We start from the raw sequence: 23,207 nt of genomic DNA, 5'->3' as shown, positions 1-23,207 counted from the left end.
CAGCAAGCTGCATCAGGAAACCCTACAAAGCCCCCTTCATCCATGACCAGTCGAAGCAAACAGATAAGGCAGCGTACAACTCGGTCGCCTTCTACACACTGTTTCAAAAGACAGTCTTGCAAGAACAAATAACTTGTTTATTGAACGGATGTAATCGACTGCCGTGCCAACCGCACGAGCGCCATGCTTGACGAGCCGAGAGCCGGGGAGAGAATGCTTCAAGAGCTTGCACTGGCGGGAAACGTATAGAGAACGATGCCGCCACGGTACGGTGTCGCCATCTCGTGGCGCATATTGTAACATCCTCCCTTTTGTGAGTCGACTACCCTACAACGTAGTCGTGGAGCCTCCTTGGTATTGCAGTACACCTCTTGGGCCGGGCAGGAGTTGAGGCTTGTGAGGGCCAGTTGACTGGCTCAGGTGAAGAGGACGACAGGGTGGCCACCCGTGACTGGAAATCTTCAGTTCGAGATGACCCGGGTTGGTCGCAGGTTGTCTGTGAACCGTCATGAACGTCAGACCGTGCTTCCATGTGGCCTGCTGTGCCCCTTATGTGTGTTCTGTTTCGGCGCAGAACGCTGTCACCTGTCTGTACCTTGTAGGACCTGTCGCCGCACTGCTCGGTCACTATACCCATTTCCCAAGTTGCCTGTGGGCTTGGCCGAACTGTGACATGTTGTCCTTCTGTTAAAGGTGGCAGATCCTTTGCTTGTCTGTCGTGGTAGAACACCATTCTCCGTCTTTTCTCTTTCCGCCGTTTATCGACGATGATTGATTTCGGCTGCAATAGCTTTGTTGTCATTGGGACTGTGGTTCGCGTGCGCCTGCCCATTAAACGCAGGACAGGACACGCTTTCAAGTGCTGTAGTGGCGTGTTCCTATAGTCGAGAAATGCCATCTGTGGATCACTATTGCTTTCGTGTGCTTTCTTTAGAAGCATCTTCACAGTCTTAACTGCTGACTCTGCCATGCCATTTGATCTTGGATACCCTGGGCTTGATGTGACGTGCTCTAAATTCCATTCCGCTGCAAACCTGCAGAATGCTTCGCTGGAGAACAGTGGGCCATTATCTAAGACCAGGACTCTTGGGAAGCCATGTCTTGCAAAATGGGCTCTCAGTTTCCTGACGACATCAGCAGAAGTTAGGGAGTCGAGTTGGTCGACTTCCCAGAAGTTACTGTAATAGTCCGCTTGTAGCACCAAGTGTTTTCCTCTGTACTCCAAAATGTCACATCCAACACGCTCCCAAGGAAAACTTGGCTCTGGGTGGGGCTTCAGTGTCTCTCTCTGTTGCGCTGGTGCATACTTCTGGCACACATCGCATGCTGAAATGTGGTCCCTGATCTCAGCGTTCATGCCTGGCCAAAAGATGCTGCCACGTGCACGCCGCAGAGTGCTCTCGATGCCCATGTGTGAAGCATGCAGCTTATATTTCATCTCACGACGTAGTGTTCTTGGAATGACCAGTCTTTGTCCCTTGAATATTATGCCGTCTTCCACAACGAGCTCTTCTCGGAACTGAAAGTACATTCGGATTTCTGCTGGCACACTGTGTTTCTCTTGTGGCCATCCAGACAGGATCAACGTCTTTAGCTTCTGGAGGTTGTCATCTTCTATGGTGGCTTGTCGTATCTTCTCTGCGGTCTCTTTCCTGACAGGAAGGTGGTTGATCACGTTGATGTCTTCGAGCTGTTGTTCACTACGGCTGTCATATGGGAGAAATTCACGCGACATCGTGTCAGCCAGAAGAAGCTCCTTCCCAGGGCGATACTGTATGTCAATGTTGTATCGTTGAGTACGCAGAATCATTCCTTGAAGCCTTCTTAGCACATGGTCTAATCGCTTCTTGAGGATTGCTGGCAGTGGCTTGTGATCTGTGACAACAGTAGTCAGTCTGCCAAATATGTATTGGTGAAACTTGTTGAGTGCAAAGACTATGGCAAGCATTTCATTCTCTGTTTGCGCATACCGCACTCCAGTGGGTGTGAGAGCTCTGCTTGCAAATGATATCGGCTTACCGTCTTGAAGAAGTGCAGCTCCAAGTCCATGTTCACTGGCATCGCACTGCAAGACTAACCGTTTTTGTGAGTCATAGTAGGCCAGTACTGGTGCCTTCAATACCAAGTCTTTTGTCTGTTGAAACGCTTTGGCCTCTCTACTCGTCCATGTCCACGGAGCTTCCTTGACCACCAACTTTCTGAGTTGTTGTGTGACATGGGAGATCTTTGGGAGAAAACGTGCCAAGTAGTTGACCATTCCACAGGAGCGTTGGGCACCATGAACGTCAGTCGGTGGTGGCATCTCTTGAATGGCTTTGACCTTTTCAGGGTCAACGCGTAGCCCTTCTCTTGTCAAAACCTGACCCAGAAACGTCATGCTTGAGCAATGAAGTTCAGTCTTCTCTTCGTAGAGGCGCACGCCCATCTGCTGACATCTCCGTAGCAGGTTCTCAAGTTTCTTGTCATGGTAACGGCGAGCTACCTGGTCAATCCCTCCTACTCCAAACACCAAAATGTCATCTGCAACGCACAGTACACCGTCTAGCCCGTCAAGTGGTGACTGTAATTTTCCTTCGAAAATTTCCCGGCTGACAGCAATTCCAAAAGGAAGGCGGAGCCAGCGGTAACGTCCCATTGGTGCCTGAAACGTGGTAAGGAGACTGGACTCTTCGTCAAGAATGCACTGCCTCTAGCCATCACGCAGGTCTAGCTTTGAGAAGATCTTTGCCTTTGCGACTTCCGGTAGGATGTCATCGAGAATTGGCAGGGGGTGTCTCTCACGCTCCAATGCCTCGTTGAGTGCTTGCGGGTCCACGCAGATTCTCATTTCCCCATTCTTCTTCGTAGCGACAACCATGCGGCTGACCCACGGCGTTGGCTCTGTGACACCCTTCACCACACCTCGCTGTTCCAGGCTTCTTATTGTTGCTACAAGCTGTGGCTTCATGCTGACAGGCACACGGCAATTCGTTTCTGTTTTTGGGTTCGAGGCAGGTTTAGTCACAAGGTGAACACGTCCGGGTAGGCAGCCCAAGGTTGGGCCAAGCACATCTTTGTACTTCTTCAAAATGTGGCCCATCAAGCCTTCGGCACTTGACTCCCTGACGTTGGCAACAAGGTTGTGGACCACCGTAATGAGTGCCATCAGTTCAGCTGTACAGCGCCCTATGAGCGGTGTGAGATCATCACGGGTTACAATGAAGTCAACGGTGTGCTTGTGTCCATCGGCTGTTGTTGCATTCACTCTAGCCTTGCCAAATGGGACAACTGTGGAACCATTACACATACGCAGGGTTGTGGTCGTCGGCTCAACCTGTTCTGTCGTCACAAACTTCTTTGGGATCACGTTCACGGCAGCACCGCTGTCAACTTGGAATTTCACCCTTCTTCCGTTGACATGCAGGGCTGTGAATAGTGAATCTGTCTTGCCGTCTCGCACCATGAGTACTTCGTCAATGCTGTCCTCACGCTCGATGCAAGCGACAGTCTTGCTGCTTTTACACACTGCAGCAAAATGGTTTCGCTTCTTGCACTTGTTGCATATTTGATTCCATGCTGTACAGGCGTTTCTTGCACGATCATGATTGCCTCCTCAGTACTTGCAGCTCTGTACTGTTTCCTTCGAGGTTTTGTGCTTTGCCTTTGCCGCGTCATTGAATGCGTGACGGCTGCGGTTGCCTCTCAACGCGTGAACATCTTCAGACACTCTTGAGACCTCTTTGAACGCTTTCATCTGCAGCTTTGTAGATTGCGCCAGACATACCCGCACGACCTTTTCGAGCGTCGGTTCTTCGAGCTTCAAAATATCTGCACGCGCTCGTCCGTCGTTCATTCCGCACACGATCTGGTCTCGGATCATCTTTTCCTTTTCGGCACCGAAGTTGCAGTCTCGAGTCTTCAGTTCGAGGTCGGTCAAGAATGCATCGAACCTTTCGTCTGGGAGTTGCATTCGAGTGCGAAAGATGTAGCGGGAGTAGACCTCGTTTTGCTTCAGCAGAAAATGTGCGTCGAACAGCGCCAACACGTGGTTGTAGTCAGATTCCGGATGAGGGTTTGCTGGCGTTGGCTCCCCAAAATTAAACGTGTTATAGATGTCGAGAAGGCTTAGTCCTCCGACCGTGAGAAGTAACGCAACTTGCCTTTCCGATGACGCGCCAGCAACGTCCGTGGCAGTCATGTAGAGGCTGAAGGCTTGTTTGAAGGTACGCCATAGTTCGGCAGCATTGCTGTCGTTTTCAAATCTTGGTGGCGGCGTTATCCTTTCCATGTCTGCTGCGTTGGTCGCCTTCTAGTTGAAGTACACGTTGGCATCGACTTCTGACACCATGTTTCAAAAGACAGTCTTGCAAGAACAAATAACTTGTTTATTGAACGGAATTAATCGACTGCCGTGCCACCCGCACGGGCGCTATGCTTGACGAGCCGAGAGCCGGGGAGAGAGTGCTTCAAGAGCTTGCACTGGCGGGAATGGTGTCGCCATCTCGTGGCGCATATTGTAACACGCACCGCTAGCAGAAATGGGTGGCTTGCAGAAGAAAACCGTGCAACAAGATGGCGAACAAAGAAGTGAAAAAGGCCAGCTCCTCCAGACTCGAGAGAAAAAAAATAAACATTGTCTCAAAGCATAGGCTCCAATTGAGAACACTAAACAAAGGTCGCGAATAGTCTGTGAGCGCTTGTACCCTCTTCCACGCACAGCGCATCACTTGCAATGCATAGACGAGCTTTGCACCGAGATGTTGAAGACTTGTACCCAAGCAAAAATTAAGAGCTCCAGTACCATCCACGACTGCGTTTGGCGCCTCGCAAACAGAATTTGTGACTCTCAGTTAGATTCATTATTACCGATCTGAAGAAGGGGCACGTCAAGATGCTGCACAGAACCCCTGTCCCAGCTAAATCTACAAAAACGTTTAGGTTTCATACCCAATTAATCTAATCAGATTCCTTCAATTTTTTCCAAATTTAGAGCCGCTCCCGAGACGTCACAGAACTGAGCTTTAACACCTCCTTTTGGGCTAGTTGGTGCATACTTGAATTAGAGAAATTAGAGCGTGTGTCTCATCCTCGTTTTTTTCTTGTGATGTGCATGGTTTGGCGCTAGTTCTTTCTCTAATTCAAGAACTGCGCTGCTAAATGCAAAGCTTCAAGCACACTATTTTTACCTGAACAGAAAAGGGCGAAGTCAGTTCGACGTTCGAAGTTGAATAAAGGAGCGTCTGCAGACTCCAAAGTTCTTAGAATCGTATCTTCGAGATATGTACTGAGGCCTATAGAAGTAATTATGAGCATGTTAATTACAAATGTCTCAATCAGGCGAGCACCAAGTTTCCTCCGTCTCCGTAAATTTCCTCTGTCCTTGGCGTGCACACTGCAAACCGAAAAACACCCGGATAGGAGTAAATGACTCATCGCGTAGCGCACTCCCGAAAAGGGGTTTTTATACTCCTCAGAATAGGAGTATATCGTCTACTCCTCTGCTTGAAGGGATACTTTCGGAGTGCTAGAAGGAGTAAAGTGTTACCGCTCTGCAGACGGGAGTTTATTTAGGAGTAAAGTTGTGATCACAAAGGAGTTAGCATGGCAATTAATAGAAGTATTATATACTCCTTTGCAGCTACTTTTATAGTACATTTCAGGAGTACGTGCCTGTTCCTTTTAAGTAGTTTTGACAGGAAATTTTTGGAGAAATTTTTCTTACTATAGGGTTACATTTATGATTCCCAGATGAGTATATTACTTCACTTGATGCGGAAGCCGATTTGAAATAAAGTATTCGTATGGAAGGCTCATTTTAGAGCTTGATATTCCAGGATAAATGCGTCGATGAACTTACAGTGATTTATTTCAAACAATATTTTATTGGGTACAAAACATTTGAGACATGTTTTCGGCAGCTTGCTTTCGACGGTTACAGAGAACCAACGTCTTGGCCCCTGTAGAAAAGAAGAGTGCCTTAACCCACGCTGTCTTTGGGTACATAATTTAAATACCCAAAGAAATGAAAATAGAGATGCCACACTTGAAAGCAAGGAGGGAACCTTGAAATGCTTCGCTGTCAACATACAGGCTCCTTCTGAAAGAAAGATTAGAAAAACAAATGCATCAGTGGAATTGCACCTCTAAGCTTGAAGTATGACGTGCTTCAAGTGTAGAAGTCAACCGTTCAGAGTGCACTTTTCAATAAAGTAGGTATTATTGAAGTTTAAACGTTTTTCATGACAAAAGATTAGCTAGCAGAACATAGTAGGTAATCAACTAGCTAATACATACCTGTACCCTGTCGGATGACAGCGGCTAAACGCGGTTTTCAGGGAATCACTAATTCCAGAGAGCCGCTTTCGTAAACGTTAAGGCAATACGGCGAATGGGAAGCAGCATCGATAGGGAACACTTTTTCCGCAAAGCATAAAACTGAAAAAAAATAAAATGGTCTTACTGAGGCACTTGCGCATTCGCGCTGCCTTTGGCTGCGTTGCTGCACCGAAAGAGGCCTCGAGATATAATTTTTTTTTACTTGTCAGAGGTTCCTCATGCTTTTCAGGCACCATATCAGAACCAATTACTGAAATCAAAACATGCAAACAAAAGACAGCGCTTTGCATACACGCAGCGGAAGCTTACATGGAATTTCCTTGATGGGAGAGCCCGCAGCTACGCATTTTCAGGACGTCCTCATTCTGTGTATAGGCCAAAGGCAGGGCAAGGGTGACTGACATAGCAGGCATTGTTAGGAATAGAAAGCTACCACCAGACCCACCCTCCCGCCGCCACCTGTCTTCTGTTAAGCTTTGCCCTCACATTCGTGGCCAGGGTTCAAAAGAAAACATTTTAGACAGGTCTATCTGGCTGGGTAAGGAATATACTTTCGGGAAAGAACGCCAACCAGAAAAAAAAAACATGTTTGGGAATTTTCTTGGTTCTTTCAGCAGGTGTGACTGCGAGTGAGTCACAGCTTGCCTTTTTTAAGCCTTCGGTTAGTCATCCGCCGGGTCACTGGTCGTAGACAGTTGATGCAAGGATAGTTCCCTCGAAGTCAGTCTTGTCAACCCGCGCTTCCTTCCTTGTTCATTTGTTTGGCATCCGCTTTGTGCTGCTTCAGTTTTTCTGGGAAATGCTTGCTTTCGCCAATGTACTACGTCCAGCACGAGCAGGGGATCTCGTACACTGGCGTAAGCTTTATTCTTTTTCTTTCGCTGCCTTCCTGGGATCAGCAGTCTGAACCGGAACGCTTGCCTCCACGAGTTTCACATAATGGAATGTGTTCGGAAACTGCACGCGAAGTGGAAACTTCTTTTCACATTTTTCAAATGCGAAGAGCTTACAAGATACCACATTTTGGAACTAGACGCCTAACCATCCAGAAAAGGCAGCGTTCAGTATGGTTGAAACCTCATGTCCGCTGCCGAAAATCGCTGCAACGTTAAGATGCCACCAACTCGGAAAATGTAACAGTTTAGCTAATCTCCGCGAGCGCTAAGGCTTCGCCATGTCCTGTGCTATGACTGAAAAGAATAAAATCGCTTGCATTGTTTGCATAACAAGGCCCTCTTAAAACACAGGAAAGGAAGCAACCGATTAGGGCACGGTTCTCAGCACTGTTCGTAATAACGTGACAAAAATTCACAGACCCCAAGGCTGTGCATTTTCACCTGTCATTGCCTGTACAGCTTTTCCACATTCATGGGGCGTGAACGCATGAAGAAAATTTGGTCCCTAGAAGAACTGACCGTACTTCCAGCTGTACATGTTAGCGTAACAGCCACGACTGCAGTGCCACACTCTTTTTTTCAGCCGCATGCAACAACAAATTTCTCAGATACTTACTTCATGCCTGCTGTGTGAGTTGGCTCCACCGGACCACAATGAAGCCTTTGCTGTTTTGCTGTTCTCGTTAAGCCTTTCATCTCGGCTCACCCGTGGTTCACAGCAAGTCTACGCACACTGAAAAGGGAGCGGCGTTAAGTGCATGCGCGTCTATGGCATCAAAGGAGAGTTTAATACTGCTTACCAGAACACACGACGATGATAATCCGGTCTTTAGTATTCTTGCAATACAGCGAAAGAACGAGGGGCCGACGATGTCGAGAAAACTGGTGCGTCACACACACATCGCCATGTCGGCGCGGCGAAACGGCAGCAGCCAACACTTGTATGATGCGTAGACAATGAATGACTAGCCGCTGCTTCTGCACATATTGCTGGCTTGAGTGAGACGTTCATTGCAGCACGTTGCTGCTAAGGTCGATGATGTCCAGTCTTACGTCACGACAAGAGCGCGCAAAGGAGCGGGTGGCAAACTGGCGGCTTCGGGGAGGTCGACGCGTCACACACCGCCATGTTGGCTCGGCTGAGCTCGGCTGGCTAAGCCTCTCGCAGACTGCCGTCGCAGGCGATGCAACACCAAGCGTTCTCCGAATACACTGGGGGCTTCACAGGCACTGTCTGTGGCGCACCTTGGTGCGCGAGGTTGCGGCGATCCGGTGTCTTGTAACATGACAAACGTGCGTGAAGCAGCAAAAGCACAGGCGAGCAGGCAGCGACGACAGAGCCGGCGTCGTCACCTGCAAGTGCAGCGAACCGGCAGCTGCCACTAGGCGGCGGGCAGACACTAAGGAGTGCATAAAGGGCCTGAAGGAGTATTGAAGCCGACATACTCCTTCTTGGAAAAGTAGTAAAATCATGTAAATGCTTTATTTTACTCCTCGATTTCGCGACGGCAGTAAAAAAGGAGGATTTCCTCTTTTTTACTACTTAAAGTCGATTGCGCAATTTTCAATAAGGAGTTTAAAAGCGGACACTAGCCATTTATATTCCTATTTGGGCTTATTTGTGTTTGCAGTGCAGGCGTAGCGTCATCCTGCGGCACCCACAGCAAACGCCATCGCAATGTACTGCGCTGGCCCCGTAGATGGCGCAGATAGCTGACGAGAACTAGGGTGCCTCGATGCCAGCGCCGCCGTACAGGGTGGAGACAACATCGCGGGCGCCGCCATATTGAATCACACGGGATCAGCTGCGCTAGCGTGTGTAACGGCGCCACTCTTACTTTCGGCGGGCGTGAGAGTGCTTTTGACTGGAATTGTCTTTTTCATCAACATCGCACTGCGTATCTTTTCACTCATAATAGCCATTTTAACATCCGAGGGTCGAAGACGTAATTGCATGACTTAATTTTACAGCCCCAGGTGGTCGAGGTTGAACATTTACTGTTCCGTCTGTTGGTTTGAAAAACGCGCTAACATTTTAAAGATCTGTTGCCGGGCAGGTGCTGCTGCTCCATGCGGATAGAAGAAATTGCTGCCTCTTTTTTTTCACGATATTTTGGATTTTAATTTCCATGTTCTGTTAACGCCCGCGTGTCGTCAGCCGCTCGAGCGCTGCGGGTGGTTTCGCTATCGTCGCGCGGGCTGTTTCCGCTTCTTCTGCTCGCAAAAACTGGTGTCAGTTTGCTTTCTAATCTTTCTAAGGGTAACTGCGAGTTTCTCGCCGTTTATTCCTCACAAGGGCGCAATTACATCTGCTTATGGGGCGGGCGCTGGTATATACAAATGATATCGCCGTACACCGACGTTGCCACTGCTCCTGCGTTTTCTTTCTCGAGGCCAAAGAAAACGAATCGCCCCTCGTTGGCAATAACATAAAGGATTATTGGAAGTTTCTCACTCGTTTCATTTTTATGAGGGGCCACGACCACCGAATGTTCTTGCGTGCGCACGCATGCACACTTCGCTTGCGCCCTGGACATACGCATCGGTTGCTCTCCTGCGATTCCTCAGTTTGTTAAACACAATTGTACATATATTTTTTATATTTATTTTATTCAAGCCAATCGGTATTCATTAATAAACCATGCATGTAAACCTGCTCAAAAAAGATTGGATTTTAGGCATTAAAAAACTGCAGTAATTCTGAAAATTTTAAATTCGAAATCGAATTAATCGACATTGAAAAGTCAGGCTTTTCGAAAACAATCGACCATAGAGGGTTTTGTTAAAAAAAAACAACGCGGTTTTTAACGCTGGCTATCCGTGTATTTCCTATTCTGTCTACAAAATTATGTGCTGATGGGTTAGGCTGTTCGAAAAATAACTCCTACCTAAAAGTTGATTTTTATTACTGAGGAAGACAAATATGTAACATATCCTTTCAGCCTACCCTCTTACAGAGTGTACAGAGAACAAAACAAAAGATAATGCAAATTAATCATTTAATGCCAACTGTAATTGCAGGTCATGAAAAAACACGAACTATAATATAAGCAAGCAAGACATTGGGACAGAAAAGTGAGGCATGTACCGTGGGGTGTAACCTTAAAGGAAAACATAAAAGCAAAGCATGAAAAAAGGTTCAAACCACGAAATAAGTCAACAAGATTTAGGGGAAAAATGTTGTTGCGCACAGTGTGGTGCAACCTTCGCCGCAAACATGAAAACAAAGTATGAAAAAAAAGGTGCAAACCACGAAATAGCAGAATGAGAAAGAGTGGAAAAAAAGCACAGTGAGGTGTAACATTTAAAGCAATGTACTCTAGAGCTAATCCCGCTTTACTTTAGCTTCCCATTTTTTCCTTCGCTCGGAGTCTCGGGGGAAGCGAAAACAGCGTAGGCCTTTACGCGTTGATCCTGCGCACACTCGCACACAACAACCCGTCATGCTGCCTCGTTGGACTTGACAAGCTCTTCAGTCATGCGGTAGAGCACTGTCAAACAAATAAAGCAACCACCGATCGTCCGCAGCCACTGGGCCTCGAAAAACGGAAGCCCAGCTGCTTCCACCAAGCAACTGAGACCAGCCCGACCGACCGCTGTGATTCAAAATGGCGCCGCAGGGAGAGAGAGGCGGCGTTGGAGCGGTCAAAGGATGGCACCACCCTGAACGGCGGCGCTGGCATCGAGGCACCCTAACGAGAACTAGAGTCACTGGAAAAAATTTCAGAGTACCGCATTTCTTTTCCCCGCGCCGCAAAATACAAAACCCGAGTGCGGAGCAGTGGGAGACTCTGCTGTCCAGCGACCGCTGCGAAGACCAACAAGGTCTAGTACAGCGAGCTCAACGGACGGCAGTGGCCAGCGGAGCCCTGGACTGAGGGCAACCGACCACTGATTAGAGGCGGACGACTTCGACAGAGAAGGCTCCTGGGGGTAGAACCAAGACGTCTCTGAAGAAGCCCCCAAAGCGCAGGAAAAACCATTAGTGTAAATAAAGTTTTCCCTTCCTTCCTTCCCGCGCCGCCGACGCGGTCATTGACCCAACCGTACCACGTGATCTTGGGTTGCCTTATACCTTCCAAGGGCCGGTCGGGCCGGCTGAGAAGAGCGCAGGTTCCCGACGTTTCTCGTGTTGCAATTGTCGCTCTCGTGTTTGATACTGAAGAAATCATGCCTGGCTGCTGCGCCTTCGGATGCAGCAAACAAACCGAGTCCGGAAAGACTTCTTTCTCGATTCCGACCGGGAAAAATGACCGAGAGCGTCGTTATGCGTGGTTGCACAGAATCGGCCGGGAGAACTTCAAGCCTTCAAAAAACACGCTTGTGCGATCTAACTGAACCTTGCTTGTGCTTTTTGGTGCTGTTTTAGAAGGTAAGTAAGCGCAGTGAACGCGGTGTTAGCGATAGGATGCTAAGAAAATAGGAGTTCACAGCAAGACCGTCGCGCATGTCGCGCAGGGATCGTTCGCGGCTTGCCCGCTTGACACGGGTACACGTGTACGCGCTTGTTACTCAACACACGCGGCTCTTCCGACTATTCCGTGCTTGTGGCACGCGAAGGCACATTTGTCGCGCGAGAATTCCGCGTCCTAACGTGCACCAAGCACTCGCACGATCGTTCCGCGCCTCGAGTCATTCGACCCGTGGCACTTGTTTTTCGCGGACCGTGACGATCGCAGTCAATAAAAGCATGGTCGAGCATGTCTTACGTTCACATAACGACCGCTTTCTGTTCAGTTGTGTTGGGACTGGTAGAAAAATAGAAATGGGTCAAATGTTAGCAATCCTTGAAGCTGCGTGTTTGCGGCGACATGCGTGTTCACATCCCAAATGAGTTAATTTAAGTGTCGCTGCGTAAACTTAGAAACCTTTATAACGTATTATTTTTCTTCGCCTCTTTATTTGGGTGTTTCAGCTTATTATTACAGCTATATTCCATGTTTTTCTTGTTCCACATATTTGAAACAGGGCTTCACTCGAAAAAGCCCTGGGAGCATCCTTGGGCAGCCCATCATCCGGGTGACAGCATCACTCTTCTAACTGTACAACAAACATTTGCAGGACCACTTTTGTGCTGAAGACTTCGAGAAGCCTAGCGTGGATGGGAAGAAGAAGCTAATGTCAAGTAGTTTCGTCCTGCTTGAACGAGACGGCAGTCCCATGGCGGTCCACGATGCCGACTGCGGAAAAGCACGAGATTGTCTCTTTGCTGCTCGGAGTGGCGGAATGTTTCCTTCGTAGCTTGCTCCGCGGAAAGGGGAAAAAGGCGTGCACAAGCTCCCGATAGCAGCTCTAAGATGCTGCTCACAATCATAGCACAGGTCCTGCAGTAAACGCAACCGCGGAGTAAAACAACCGCCGGCTGCATTACTTCGCACAAAATAACAATATTTTTTTCTCTTCTGAGTAAGCATTGTCTCCGAGCACGAAGTATTTGCGCTTCAGTGAACACTCAACCCGATATGTCACCGAATATCAAGCTCTTCCAACACGGCTACCTTCCTGCGACGCAGCCGGCTTGGAAGGTAAATGGCAGTGGCCGCTCAGTGTTGCCAGTCGAATTCCGACCTTTGCAGTACTCTGAAATTTTTTCCAGTGACTCTAACGAGAAATAGGGTGCCTCGATGCCAGCCCCGCCGTTCAGGGTGGTGCCATCCTTTGACCGCTCCAAAGCCGCCTCTCTCTCTCTGCGGCGCCATTTTGAATCCCAGCGGTCGGTCGGCTGTTTTCAGTGCTTGGTGCAAGCAGCTGAGCTCCCGTTTTTCGAGGCACAGTGGCTGCGGACGATCGCTGGTGGCTTTATTTGTTTGACAGTGCTCTGCCGCATGACTGAGGAGCTTGTCAAGTCCACCGAGGCAGCATGACGGGTTGTTGTGTGCCAACGCGTAAAGGAATACGCTGTTTTCGCTTCCCCCGAGACTCCGAGCGAAGGAAAAAATGTGAAGCTCATGGAAAGCGGGATCAGTGCTAGAGTACATTGCTTTAAGTGTTACACCCCACTGTGCTTTTTTTACCGCTCGGTCTTGTTCTGCTATTTCGTGGTTTGCATCTCTTTTTTTCATACTTTGTTTTCATGTTTGCGGCGAAGGTTACACCACACTGTGCACAACATTTTCCCCCTAAGTCTTGTTGACTTATTTCGTGACTTGAACCTTTCTTCATGCCTTTCTTTTATGTTTTCCTTTAAGGTTACACACCACGATACATACCCCACTTTTCTGTCCCAATGTCTTGCTTACTTTTATTGTAGTTCGTGCCTTTTAATGACCTGCAATTACAGTTGGCGTTAAATGAATAATTTGCATTTTCTTTTGCTTTGTTCTCTGTGCCCTCTGCAAGAGGGTAGGCTGGAAAGCTATGTTACATATTGGTCTTCATCAGTAATAAAGATCAACTTTTAGGTAGGAGTTATTTTTCGAACACCCTAACCCATCAGCATACAATTTTGTAGACATAATAGGAAATACACGGATAGCCAACGTTAAAACGCGTGTTTTTTTAAACAAAACCCTCTGTGGTCGGAAGCGTGACTTTTCAATGTCGATTAATTCGATTTCGAATTTAAAATTTTCAGTATTACTGCAGTTTTTTAATGACAAAATCCACCCTTTTTTAGCAGGTTAACATGCATGGTTTATTAATAAATACCGATTGGCTTGAATAAAATAAATATGAAAAAGAAATGTGCATAATTGTGTTTCACAAACTAAAGAATCGCAGGAAAGCAACCGGTGCGTATGTCCATGGCGCAAGCGAAGTGTGCATGCGAGCGCACGTAAGAACATTCGGTGGTTGTGCGCGCCCGTCATAAAAATGAAACGAGTGAGAAACTTCCACTAATCCTTTATGCTATCGCCAACGAGGGGTGATTCGTTTTCTTTGGCCTCGAGAAAGAAAACGCAGGAGCAGTGGCAACGTCGGTATACGGCGGCATCATTTGTAATACCAGCGCCCGCCCCATAAGCAGATGTTATTGCGCCCTTGTGAGCAATAAACGGGCGAGCAACTCGTAGTTACCCTTTGAAAGATTAGAAAGCAGACAGACACCAGTGTTTGCGAGCAGAAGAAACGGAAACAGCCCGCGCGACGATAGCGAAACCAGCCGCAGCGCTCGGGCGGCTGACGACACGCGGGCGTTAACAGAACGCGGGAATTAAAATCCAAAATATCGTGGAAAAAAAAGAGGCAGCAATTTCTTCTATCCGCATGGAGCAGCAGCACCTGCCCGGCAACAGATCTTAAATATTAAGGCGAAAGCCTTTAATGTCTCATCGTTGTAAGCAGCAGTTGTCGACATAAATGTCACGCTTTTCAATTGGTCGAAACGGTCGTGACGTTAAAGTGCGCGAATTTCAAACGGGGCCAATTGTAGTTTGGCTAGTAACCATGCAACCAATTGAAGGGATCATATAGTGATGCTCCAAGTAAGTGGGACTGAGCTTAGTTAATTGCTTAATTACCCAATTAGCCTAAATAACTTTTCTAGTCAGGGCATATAAATAAATAAAACCGAGTAAGAAATTGGTCGAGCTCGAGAATCGAACCCCGGTCTTCGGAGTGCGAGACGAGCATGCTATCCACTCCGCCATGCCAGCTCGATGGTTTGGAATGAACAAAGGCGCATCTAGTGAATACGGTGTCTTCGCTCACTGCCATCCTCCTCCCTTCCCTTCCGGCGAGGTTTAGCTGTCCACCGAGATATGAGAGAGAAATATATTTCCTTTCCTCAAAAACCAATTTACCGACGAGCGAGGCGTAGAACCGAATGGGCGATGGCGTTCTATGGACTCCCTGGCAGCGTTGCAAGACGCTTCGCGTTGCACTCTTAGAGGTGAAGCTTAACATCTTAGCCACACATCAGTGACCGCACTTTAGTTCAAAAAAGTGTACCCCCCACCCCCTGAATTTTGACGGGTGTCCACCGAGATATGCGAGACAGTTGCTGCATAATTTTCTTTCCTCAAATACAATTTTCATTTTCTTCATTACGGGCAATCTTTGTCTTTCTTCTTTCACTCCCATTTCCTCCTTTCCTCTACGGTGCGGTTCAGGTGTCCACCGAGATGACAGAGAATTACTGCGCCATTTCCTTTCCTCAAAAACCATTGCGTTCAAACGGCAAGGCATCGCGCCGAACGGGTGGTGGCGTTCCGTGGACTCCCTGGCAGCGCTACAACACGCTGTCGCGTTCCACTCCTAAAGGCGAAGCTTAAGCGTCATTAATTAGCAGTTAATTAATATTCAGGCATTAATCAGTAATTAACCATTAATTAGTGATTTGTCATCACTTAGTAATTTGTACTCAATTACATGTGACGCCACCAGTGCCACAGAAGCAGTGAAAGTGGTGCGTAAGATGCTTTCGCCTCTGCGCACTTTGGACAGTCAAAGTGCCCCCTGAATTTTTAGCGCGCTTTTCACACCAACAGACGGAACAGTAAATGTTCAACCTCGACCACGTGGGGCTGTAAAATTAAGTAATGCAATTACGTCTTCGACCCTCGGATGTTAAAATGGCTATTATGAGTGAAAAGATACGCAGTGCGATGTTGATGAAAAAGACTGTTCTAGTCAAAAGCACTCTCACGTCCGCCGAGAGTAAGAGTGGCGTCGTTACACACATTGGTAAATTGGTAAATTGGTTTTTTGAGGAAAGGAAATGGCGCAGTATCTGTCTTACATATATCGGCGGACACCTGAACCGCGCCGTAAGGGAAGGGAGGAAGGTAGGAGTGAAAGAAGAAAGAGAGAAAGAGGTGCCGTAGTGGAGGTCTCCGGAATAATTTCGACTACCTGGGGATCTTTAACGTGCACTGACATCGCACAGCACACGGGCGCCTCTTGCGTTTCGCCTCCATCGAAACGCGGCCGCCGCGGTCGGGTTCGAAACCGGGTACTCCGGCTCGGTAGACGAGCGCCTTACCACTGAGCACTATTTCAATTTCAATTTATTTCCCATGTACACATGGTGAGGGCCGAGGGAAAAAAGCCAGAAATTTTGGCTTGACGTGCCCCTGTGATCCCGTGTGATTCAATATGGCGGCGCCCGCAATGTTGTCTCCACCCTGAACGGCGGCGCTGGCATCGAGGCACCCTAACGAGAACTAAGGTCCCTCTATAATATTTAGGTACGGACATCTGACGCGCGCGCCACCTAGAAGGATCCTGGGTAGTAGACGACGGCCATGTTTCTACTGCGGCTACCGCGGCATTCATGAAGTGAAAACATAACTGCACATGCGAGGAAATAAAACTACCGGTGCCTGACTGTGGTAAAAAAATGAAAGAAGAGCCCGAACTGCCAAAACCAGTCCTCTTCTTTTAAATGAGCGCTGAAAAAAATTCACTCAAGAGAGCACAATGAGTGCTTGGTCGCCAGGATTCCGCATGTTTGCATCTCGTTGATTTGTTCTCGTGTTAAATTAGTTTTTAAACATAAATTAGCAGTATATAATCAAAAATAAGAATGAGGTGTTAACCTGGCAGTGTCTTTTAAAGTAGTCGATGCATTCGACGATAGACGACACGAAGTCGGAGCCGAAGACAACGCGCGGCGCGTTTCGCATGGCGTTTCGTGTCTATCCGCGCATGCCTTGGTGATCGCGTGCTGACAGTTCTGTTTGCCCTGTGGTTTCTTTTACTTGTAAGTCTGCGGTATACATATACCGGTTACCTTGTTGCAAGAATGCGAGTAAAAAAAAAAGCCTGACGGTCGCTCGGATCTAAAAGCTACGACATAACGCGGCTGAAACCTGCGACCCGTACGGAAAGTAATCGTCCTGTGTGCGGAAACGTTTGCGCCGTCTTCTTGCCGCTGTATGTCTGTCGTGTAACGATTACTCGACGAGTGTCGTGTGCTTGTGGTTCAGTGCTACGAGTCAGTGCAACTGTCTCGACATTCTAAAGCGGTGGTATGGATCGCGTATTCGAAGCTCCTCGATCATGTTCGTGCTTCAAGAGTGATCTGATCTCGCGGATCACCAACATTGAGCGTTGTAGATATCTTTGTTGTGGCTTTTTGTCAGCGCGTGTGTTAACGCCGTTGACTGTTCTCGTGAACCGTTTAACGTCCCCACGTAGCCTTGAATCATCGCGCGGCTTGCTGTATATGCTTTGCTGTATATATGTATATGCTGTATACGCCGACGGTTCAAAGTCTTTCCGTCCAATTCTGTGCAGCCACACTTATCTTATGGTTAAATTCTCTTTGCCACGCGGAATGCAAAATAACTTCTTGCCATCTTCCGAGGAATTTCGGCACCCAAACGCACAGCAACAAGGCATTTCGGCCCCTGCGGAACAAAACTACCGCAGCGACGTGCACAGCAGAGCAGGCGAACGCGCGCGCAGGAGCTTTCATGGCGCCGAGGGGCGGAGCAAGGTCACATGCCGTCGATCGTCCAATCGCTGGCGTCGGCGGCTAGATAAAAGCGTTTCCTTACTTTAAAATTATTGAGGGACTTTAACGAGAAGTGGCGTATTCAGCATGGTATGCCGGCGCATGCTGGGGCTATACGTGCAGTCCACAAGATGTAACTCCCAAGCATTGGAAAGAATCCAACGTAGCGCGCAGCACACCAGTGGGCTCAATCGACCAGTTGCCAACAAGCAGGCAGGCGTAAAGGAGGCAAATCTGCTTAGGTTACTACAAGCCTTTGTAATATGCAGGATTGTGTTTGCTGTGCCGTATCAAAAACTCACCGTCTCCGACCGTAAGGGCTTAGAGTTACTCATAAGAAAAAGTGTCAAGATAGCTCTGGGACTTCAGCAGTGGGCTCGGACAAAAAAACTTCAGGCCTTAGGAGTATCAAACACCATAAACGAGCTTATAGAAGCTGCGCTTTCTGCGCAGTTTAATCGATTAATGACCATGAACACGGGTAGGCATATCCTAAGGCAGCTGGGATATTCTCCCACGCAGACAAAAGAACTTGAGGTGGGAATTCCTGCTGAAGTGAGGCAGAAAATAATAATCCCCCCTATGCCACGGAACATGCATTCCGATTTTCATGAGGCACGCAGGAAAGACAGGGCAGAAATGTTGCATCGCAAATATACAGGGCGCCAGGACGTTGTGCATACTGATGCGGCAGAGTACCACGGACGAACAGCGAAGGTAGCAGTGGTCGCAAAGGAAGGCGCCCGGTTAGTAAGCAGCTGCACAATCAGAAGAGCTACGGTCACTACGGCAGAAGAGGCGGCCATCGCACTCGCGCTCACACAAAAAGACAATAAGGTGGTCATCAGCGACTCTAAGGAAGCGATACGCAATTTTGATTTAGGCAGAATATCAGCAGCGGCAGCACGCATACTGTCGAACGAAAAAATTGAGAGTCAAACCATCTTGCTTTGGACGCCTGCGCACCAAACCCTTCAAGGCAATGAGGGAGCCCACGAGCTCGCCCGAGGACTGACCTTCCGGCCGATCTCAGCGACTCCGTCCAAGGATGGACACATTTCAAAAAACGAGCGGTTACACTCTTTCCGTGATATCACACAGTTCTACATTCTTATACCCCTGTCACACGGGCACTGTAAAGGTACTTTGAACTAAAGCTCCATTACGCTACCAAAGGAGCATTACTTCAAGGGAGTTCGCCCGTGCTACACGGTCGCGGAACGACCTTTGGAAAACGATTTTAGCGCCCTCATCGGTGAAAAACTGGATTAAAATTGCAGACTTCAGTGCACATGAAAATACAACAGTGTAACATATTATCATAAAAAAAACTTGTTTTATGTCATGATTATGCTGAATCAACGCAATTTCAACTGCAATAATGACATTACCTGCCAAGCACAGAGCATAACATCACAGCGCTGGCCACACTGAGCTCAACTGGCTCGGCTTGGTTCTTCGGCTCTTCCCTTTGCTTCTTTTCCTCTGTTTTCTTTGGCCTTGCGATCATTGCGATTCTGTTCACGTTTTTCTCTGTGCCTTGCGTTCAGCGATCTCCGTCAAGATGAGTGACGACCCACGCGACGTCGAGAGGAAGTTTGAAATCGCTCTTGCAATGACTGCGGTTTCGTCATCGACCGCAGACCTTGCGCTAGCAAGGCGAAGGGTGCGCGCAATAAGACGGCGTCTCTTGGCGAACAACGCTTTGCTTATAGCACTGGCCTCGTCCCGGCGCACAGTGTGGCGACAGGTCTGGGCATACCCACGTAACGAGCGCTGGTTCGAAGACACGCTGCCAGGTTTAGGTAGCCGGCACTTCCGGCAGTCTTTTCGCGTGTCGGAGACCAGCTTTCGGTATCTTGTCGACGTTTGCCGGCCAGCAATGGAGCGACAAGTTACGAACATGCGCGAGCCCATCCCCGTAGAAAAACGCGTCGCAGTCGCCTTGTACAAGCTCTGCTCGTGCGCAGAGGACAGAGCCGTCGCTGACGTCTTCGGCATTGGACGTTCAACAGTGAACGAAGTGTACAGGGAATTTTGCGAGACTGTCGTGGCTACGCTAGAAGATGAGTGGGTGAAAATACCCACTGCGGCTGACATGCCTGCTCACATAAGGGAGTTTGAAGCTGTGTGTGGGTTCCCGCAAGCCGTTGGAGCGTTGGATGGTTGTCATATTCCTGTGTCGCCACCGAAGGAGCATGCCAGTGACAATTACAACTACAAGGGATGGTAAGTAGTCAACGAGTTCCGACAATATTGAAAGGGCCATGCAGGAGTCGTCCACTATGTTTTCATAGTTCGTGTACTGTGCTGCTTGCCACCAGCAAAAGTAAACTTAGGAGTCATACATTGGAGATGCCACGTTTTTATTTTTCACATACTGTGCTCATTGCCACCTGCAAAAAAAAAACTCATAACAGTTGTGAATGAGAGATGTCCATTTTTTCATAGTTGCATATTGTGCTTTTCATTTCGAAAACATATAGCAGTTGTGAATGGGAGGAGTAAGTGTATGTGTGGCGGTAATTATTTTAATGCTTTGGATAGCATAGAACAAACATATGAACTGCTGATGTGGAAGCATGAAACAAAGGTATGGATGCATCTTGTGACATTAGGAAGCAATTTAAAGCACCCCATGCGCGCATCCTGGTTACTTCTTTTAAACATATTCCTCCTCCATTGATGTTCTCATGATAGCACATATTTGATGACCTTTCTGATTGCAGTTTTCTGTATGTTAATAAAATATTCTGCTTTGCAGGTACAGTATCATTCTACTGGCCCTTGTGGATCACAAGTACAGTTTCCGGTTCGTGAACGCTGGATCGCCGGGGCGGTGTCACGACTCATATGTGCACCAAACCTCGACGTTGGCCACGATTGTTGGGTCACCCATATTCACTGCGCCAACTGCCACCATAAACGGAGTCATCGTGCCACCTTTGACTCTGTACGATCAGGCATTTCCTCTGACACAGAACTTGATGAAGCCTTTCAGAAGCCTTGATACCTGCGATGGGCACAGAAGCTACAACTACCACCTGTCCAAGTCTAGAAGAATTGTGGAAAACGCATTTTGGAGGCTGAAAGCAAGATTCAGGCTCCTTTCTAAAAGAATGGATGCTAACATCAAGAATGTGCCAAGGATAATGAGGGCATGTTGTGTGCTCCACAATATTTGTGAGCATTTTAATGACTTTGTGGCACAACAGTGGTTGCGGGAAGTAGAAATTGATGAAACTGCGCATGTACAGCCTGCACATTCCTCTGATGTCGTGACTGCAAATGGTGCAGATGTTAGAGAAGCACTTGTTGAATACTATCGGCATTTTGAACAACAGTAGATATATTTGTCACTGGTTTGGTTTGGTTTATGGGGTTTAACGTCCCAAAGCGACTGAGGCTATGAGGGACGCTGTAGTGGAGGGCTCCGGAAATTTCGACCACCTGGGGTTCTTTAACGTGCACTGACATCGCACAGTACACTACTGTGTAGTGAAGTTCGTGGTGCTGTATTTTGTTTGCCGCATCCGGTCGCGTTATTGGAATGCCTATGGAATGCCTATTACGTCCTTTTTCTTGGGCCCTCCGCACAACCGCACAGAAAGGGTCAGTCAACCCAGCGGATGAAGGGGGCGCCGAATGGCGGGGGATTACAGGAGACGTCAAACTTCCACCCCCGACCTACCTTCCACGGCCGACAATGACGGAAACAACTCCTCCAGATTCGGCAGCATTGGTGTCCTCCGTCGTCCTCACACACCCTCGTGATCCTGGACCCTTCTCTGGGGACGACGACGCTGACGTCGAGACTTGGCTTCGCAAGTATGAACGGTGCAGCGCTAACAACCGGTGGGACCAAACTTTCATGCTTGCGAACGTCGTTTTTTACCTTAAGGGCACGGCGCTCAAGTGGTACGATACCAACGAAGAGACATTGACCAGTTGGGATGACTGTAAACAGAAACTTATCGACCTTTTCGACAAACCGCTCGGCCGGCAGCTTGCCGCAAAAAAGAGATCTCGCAAGCCGCGCCCAGTCATCCACGGAGTCCTACGTCTCCTATATTCAGGATGTGTTGGCTCTGTGCTATACGGTAGATACAGAGATGAGTGAGGCTGACAAAGTTGGACATGTGCTCAAGGGCATCGCAGACGACGCCTTCAATCTGCTCGTTTACAAAAACTGTGACAAGATTGCAGGCATCATAAAAGAATGCCGCCGCTTCGAGGACGCCAAAAGCCGACGGATCAGTCAGCATATCGCACGCCTGCCCAACACGGCTGCGTCTTCGTCCTGCCAAGATCTTTGTTCTCGTAACCAGCTGACCTCGCCTGAGACCGTGACCCGTATTGTGCGCCGTGAGCTTGAAGCCATTGCTCCGGCTCCTTTACCAACATCCGTAGCCAACCAGCCCCTGCACCTTCCACTTATTCAAGCCGTCGTGCGCCAGGAAATTGCTAACTTAGGTTTAAACTCTGTCGCCGCTCTTCAACCCTCCCATGTACTCGAAGTCCCTCCTCTCTACCCTGTCCGACCCGTTTACACCGCTCCTCGACCGCGCAACCCCTCCGAGTGGCGTACGCCTGACGACAGGCCCATCTGTTTCACCTGTTCCCGTGTCGGCCACATCGCCCGTCATTGCCGTAGTCGATGGTATTCCTCCCAGCGGACCCGTTACTCGACCCCACCTTATCGCCCCGACGCTGCAGACTCAAGCTCTTCCTCGCGACCCTTGGTCCCATCAAGCCCCACCACCGACGTCTCGCCGCCCCGCTTCAGCCGCTCACCATCCCCACAACGCCGCCAGTCCCGTTCGCCGCAACGACCACGCGCTTCCTCTCCGGGCCCCTATGGACGATCACAGGCGGAAAACTAGTTTCTGCAGCGTCTAGAGGTGATGCTGCAGTGACGACCCGGGCCCAAAATCCTCGCTTAGTTCTTCGTGCCCCGCGCAATTTACTGACCATACAAATCGATGGCGTTGCCGTCTCTGCTCTGGTTGACACGGGCGCCCACATTTCTGTGATGAGTTCCGACCTACGACGCCGCCTTCGCAAAGTACTGACGCTTGCTCCTACAGCTGCTGTTCGAGTTGCCGATGGCACAACGTCCCCAGTCCTCGGCTTGTGTGCTGCTCGTGTGACGATTTCTGACCGACGAACCACCGTGCTCTTTACCGTTCTGAATCAGTGCCCTCATGACATCATACTCTGCCTTGATTTCCTTGGTGAGCACGCAGCCCTTATAGACTGTGCTACAAGTGTTGTTGAGTTGGACCTACCGTTCCTCTCAGAACCACCTGCCCCAGTTGTGCACCGTCTCTGTACTGCCTAGTTCATCCGCTTGCCACCTGAAGCCGCTACTTACGTATTGTGTAGTGTGCCAACTGTGACAGGTTCCGCTACCGCCATGCGCCGACACTGCGCTGCGCCTGACGACGACGAAGTTGCCCCGCTCTCTTGGTGCTGGCTACGCCCGTCTACGCTGCCAGATCCTGCACGGCGGTTCGGTCTCTTGAGGACGCCTAATAAACGCACCCCTACAATTGTTTAAATCTGTTCCACCTCTTCCTAACGGCCAGTATATCATC

General features: G+C 48.8%; 2 protein-coding genes across 2 annotated transcripts in view; one reads left to right on the top strand and one right to left on the bottom strand.

Annotated features, from left to right (window-relative positions):
- The window catches only part of LOC149363032 (techylectin-5A-like), a 51,386-nt gene extending 49,337 nt beyond the window's left edge, over positions 1-2,049 (bottom strand). The window contains exon 1 of the mRNA XM_089568421.1: positions 2,020-2,049. Coding sequence (XP_089424547.1) covers positions 2,020-2,049 — 30 coding nt within the window. The remainder of the gene's footprint in view (positions 1-2,019) is intronic.
- A 17,324-nt stretch (positions 2,050-19,373) lies between these two features.
- On the top strand, positions 19,374-20,957 carry LOC149363031 (uncharacterized). The gene is made up of 2 exons (XM_089568419.1): positions 19,374-19,839; positions 20,375-20,957. The coding sequence occupies exons 1-2, from the start codon at positions 19,493-19,495 to the stop codon at positions 20,955-20,957; spliced, it is 930 nt and encodes a 309-aa protein (XP_089424545.1). The 5' UTR covers positions 19,374-19,492.
- The last annotated feature ends 2,250 nt before the right edge of the window (positions 20,958-23,207 follow it).

Source organism: Amblyomma mixtum, chromosome 2 (genome assembly GCF_055824585.1).
Source record: "Amblyomma mixtum isolate Tamu chromosome 2, ASM5582458v1, whole genome shotgun sequence".
NCBI classification, from domain to species: domain Eukaryota; kingdom Metazoa; phylum Arthropoda; class Arachnida; order Ixodida; family Ixodidae; genus Amblyomma; species Amblyomma mixtum.
The sequence above is the reverse complement of the archived record's forward strand: the minus strand, read 5'-3'. Positions and strand labels throughout refer to the sequence as shown.

Excerpts from the sequence above, each read along its gene's own strand:
- LOC149363031 (XM_089568419.1), top strand. The coding sequence starts at position 19,493 with ATGGAGCGACAAGTTACGAACATGCGCGAGCCCATCCCCGTAGAAAAA. Across the intron at positions 19,840-20,374 it reads AATTACAACTACAAGGGATG|GTACAGTATCATTCTACTGG; the intron begins GTAAGTAGTCAA and ends TCTGCTTTGCAG.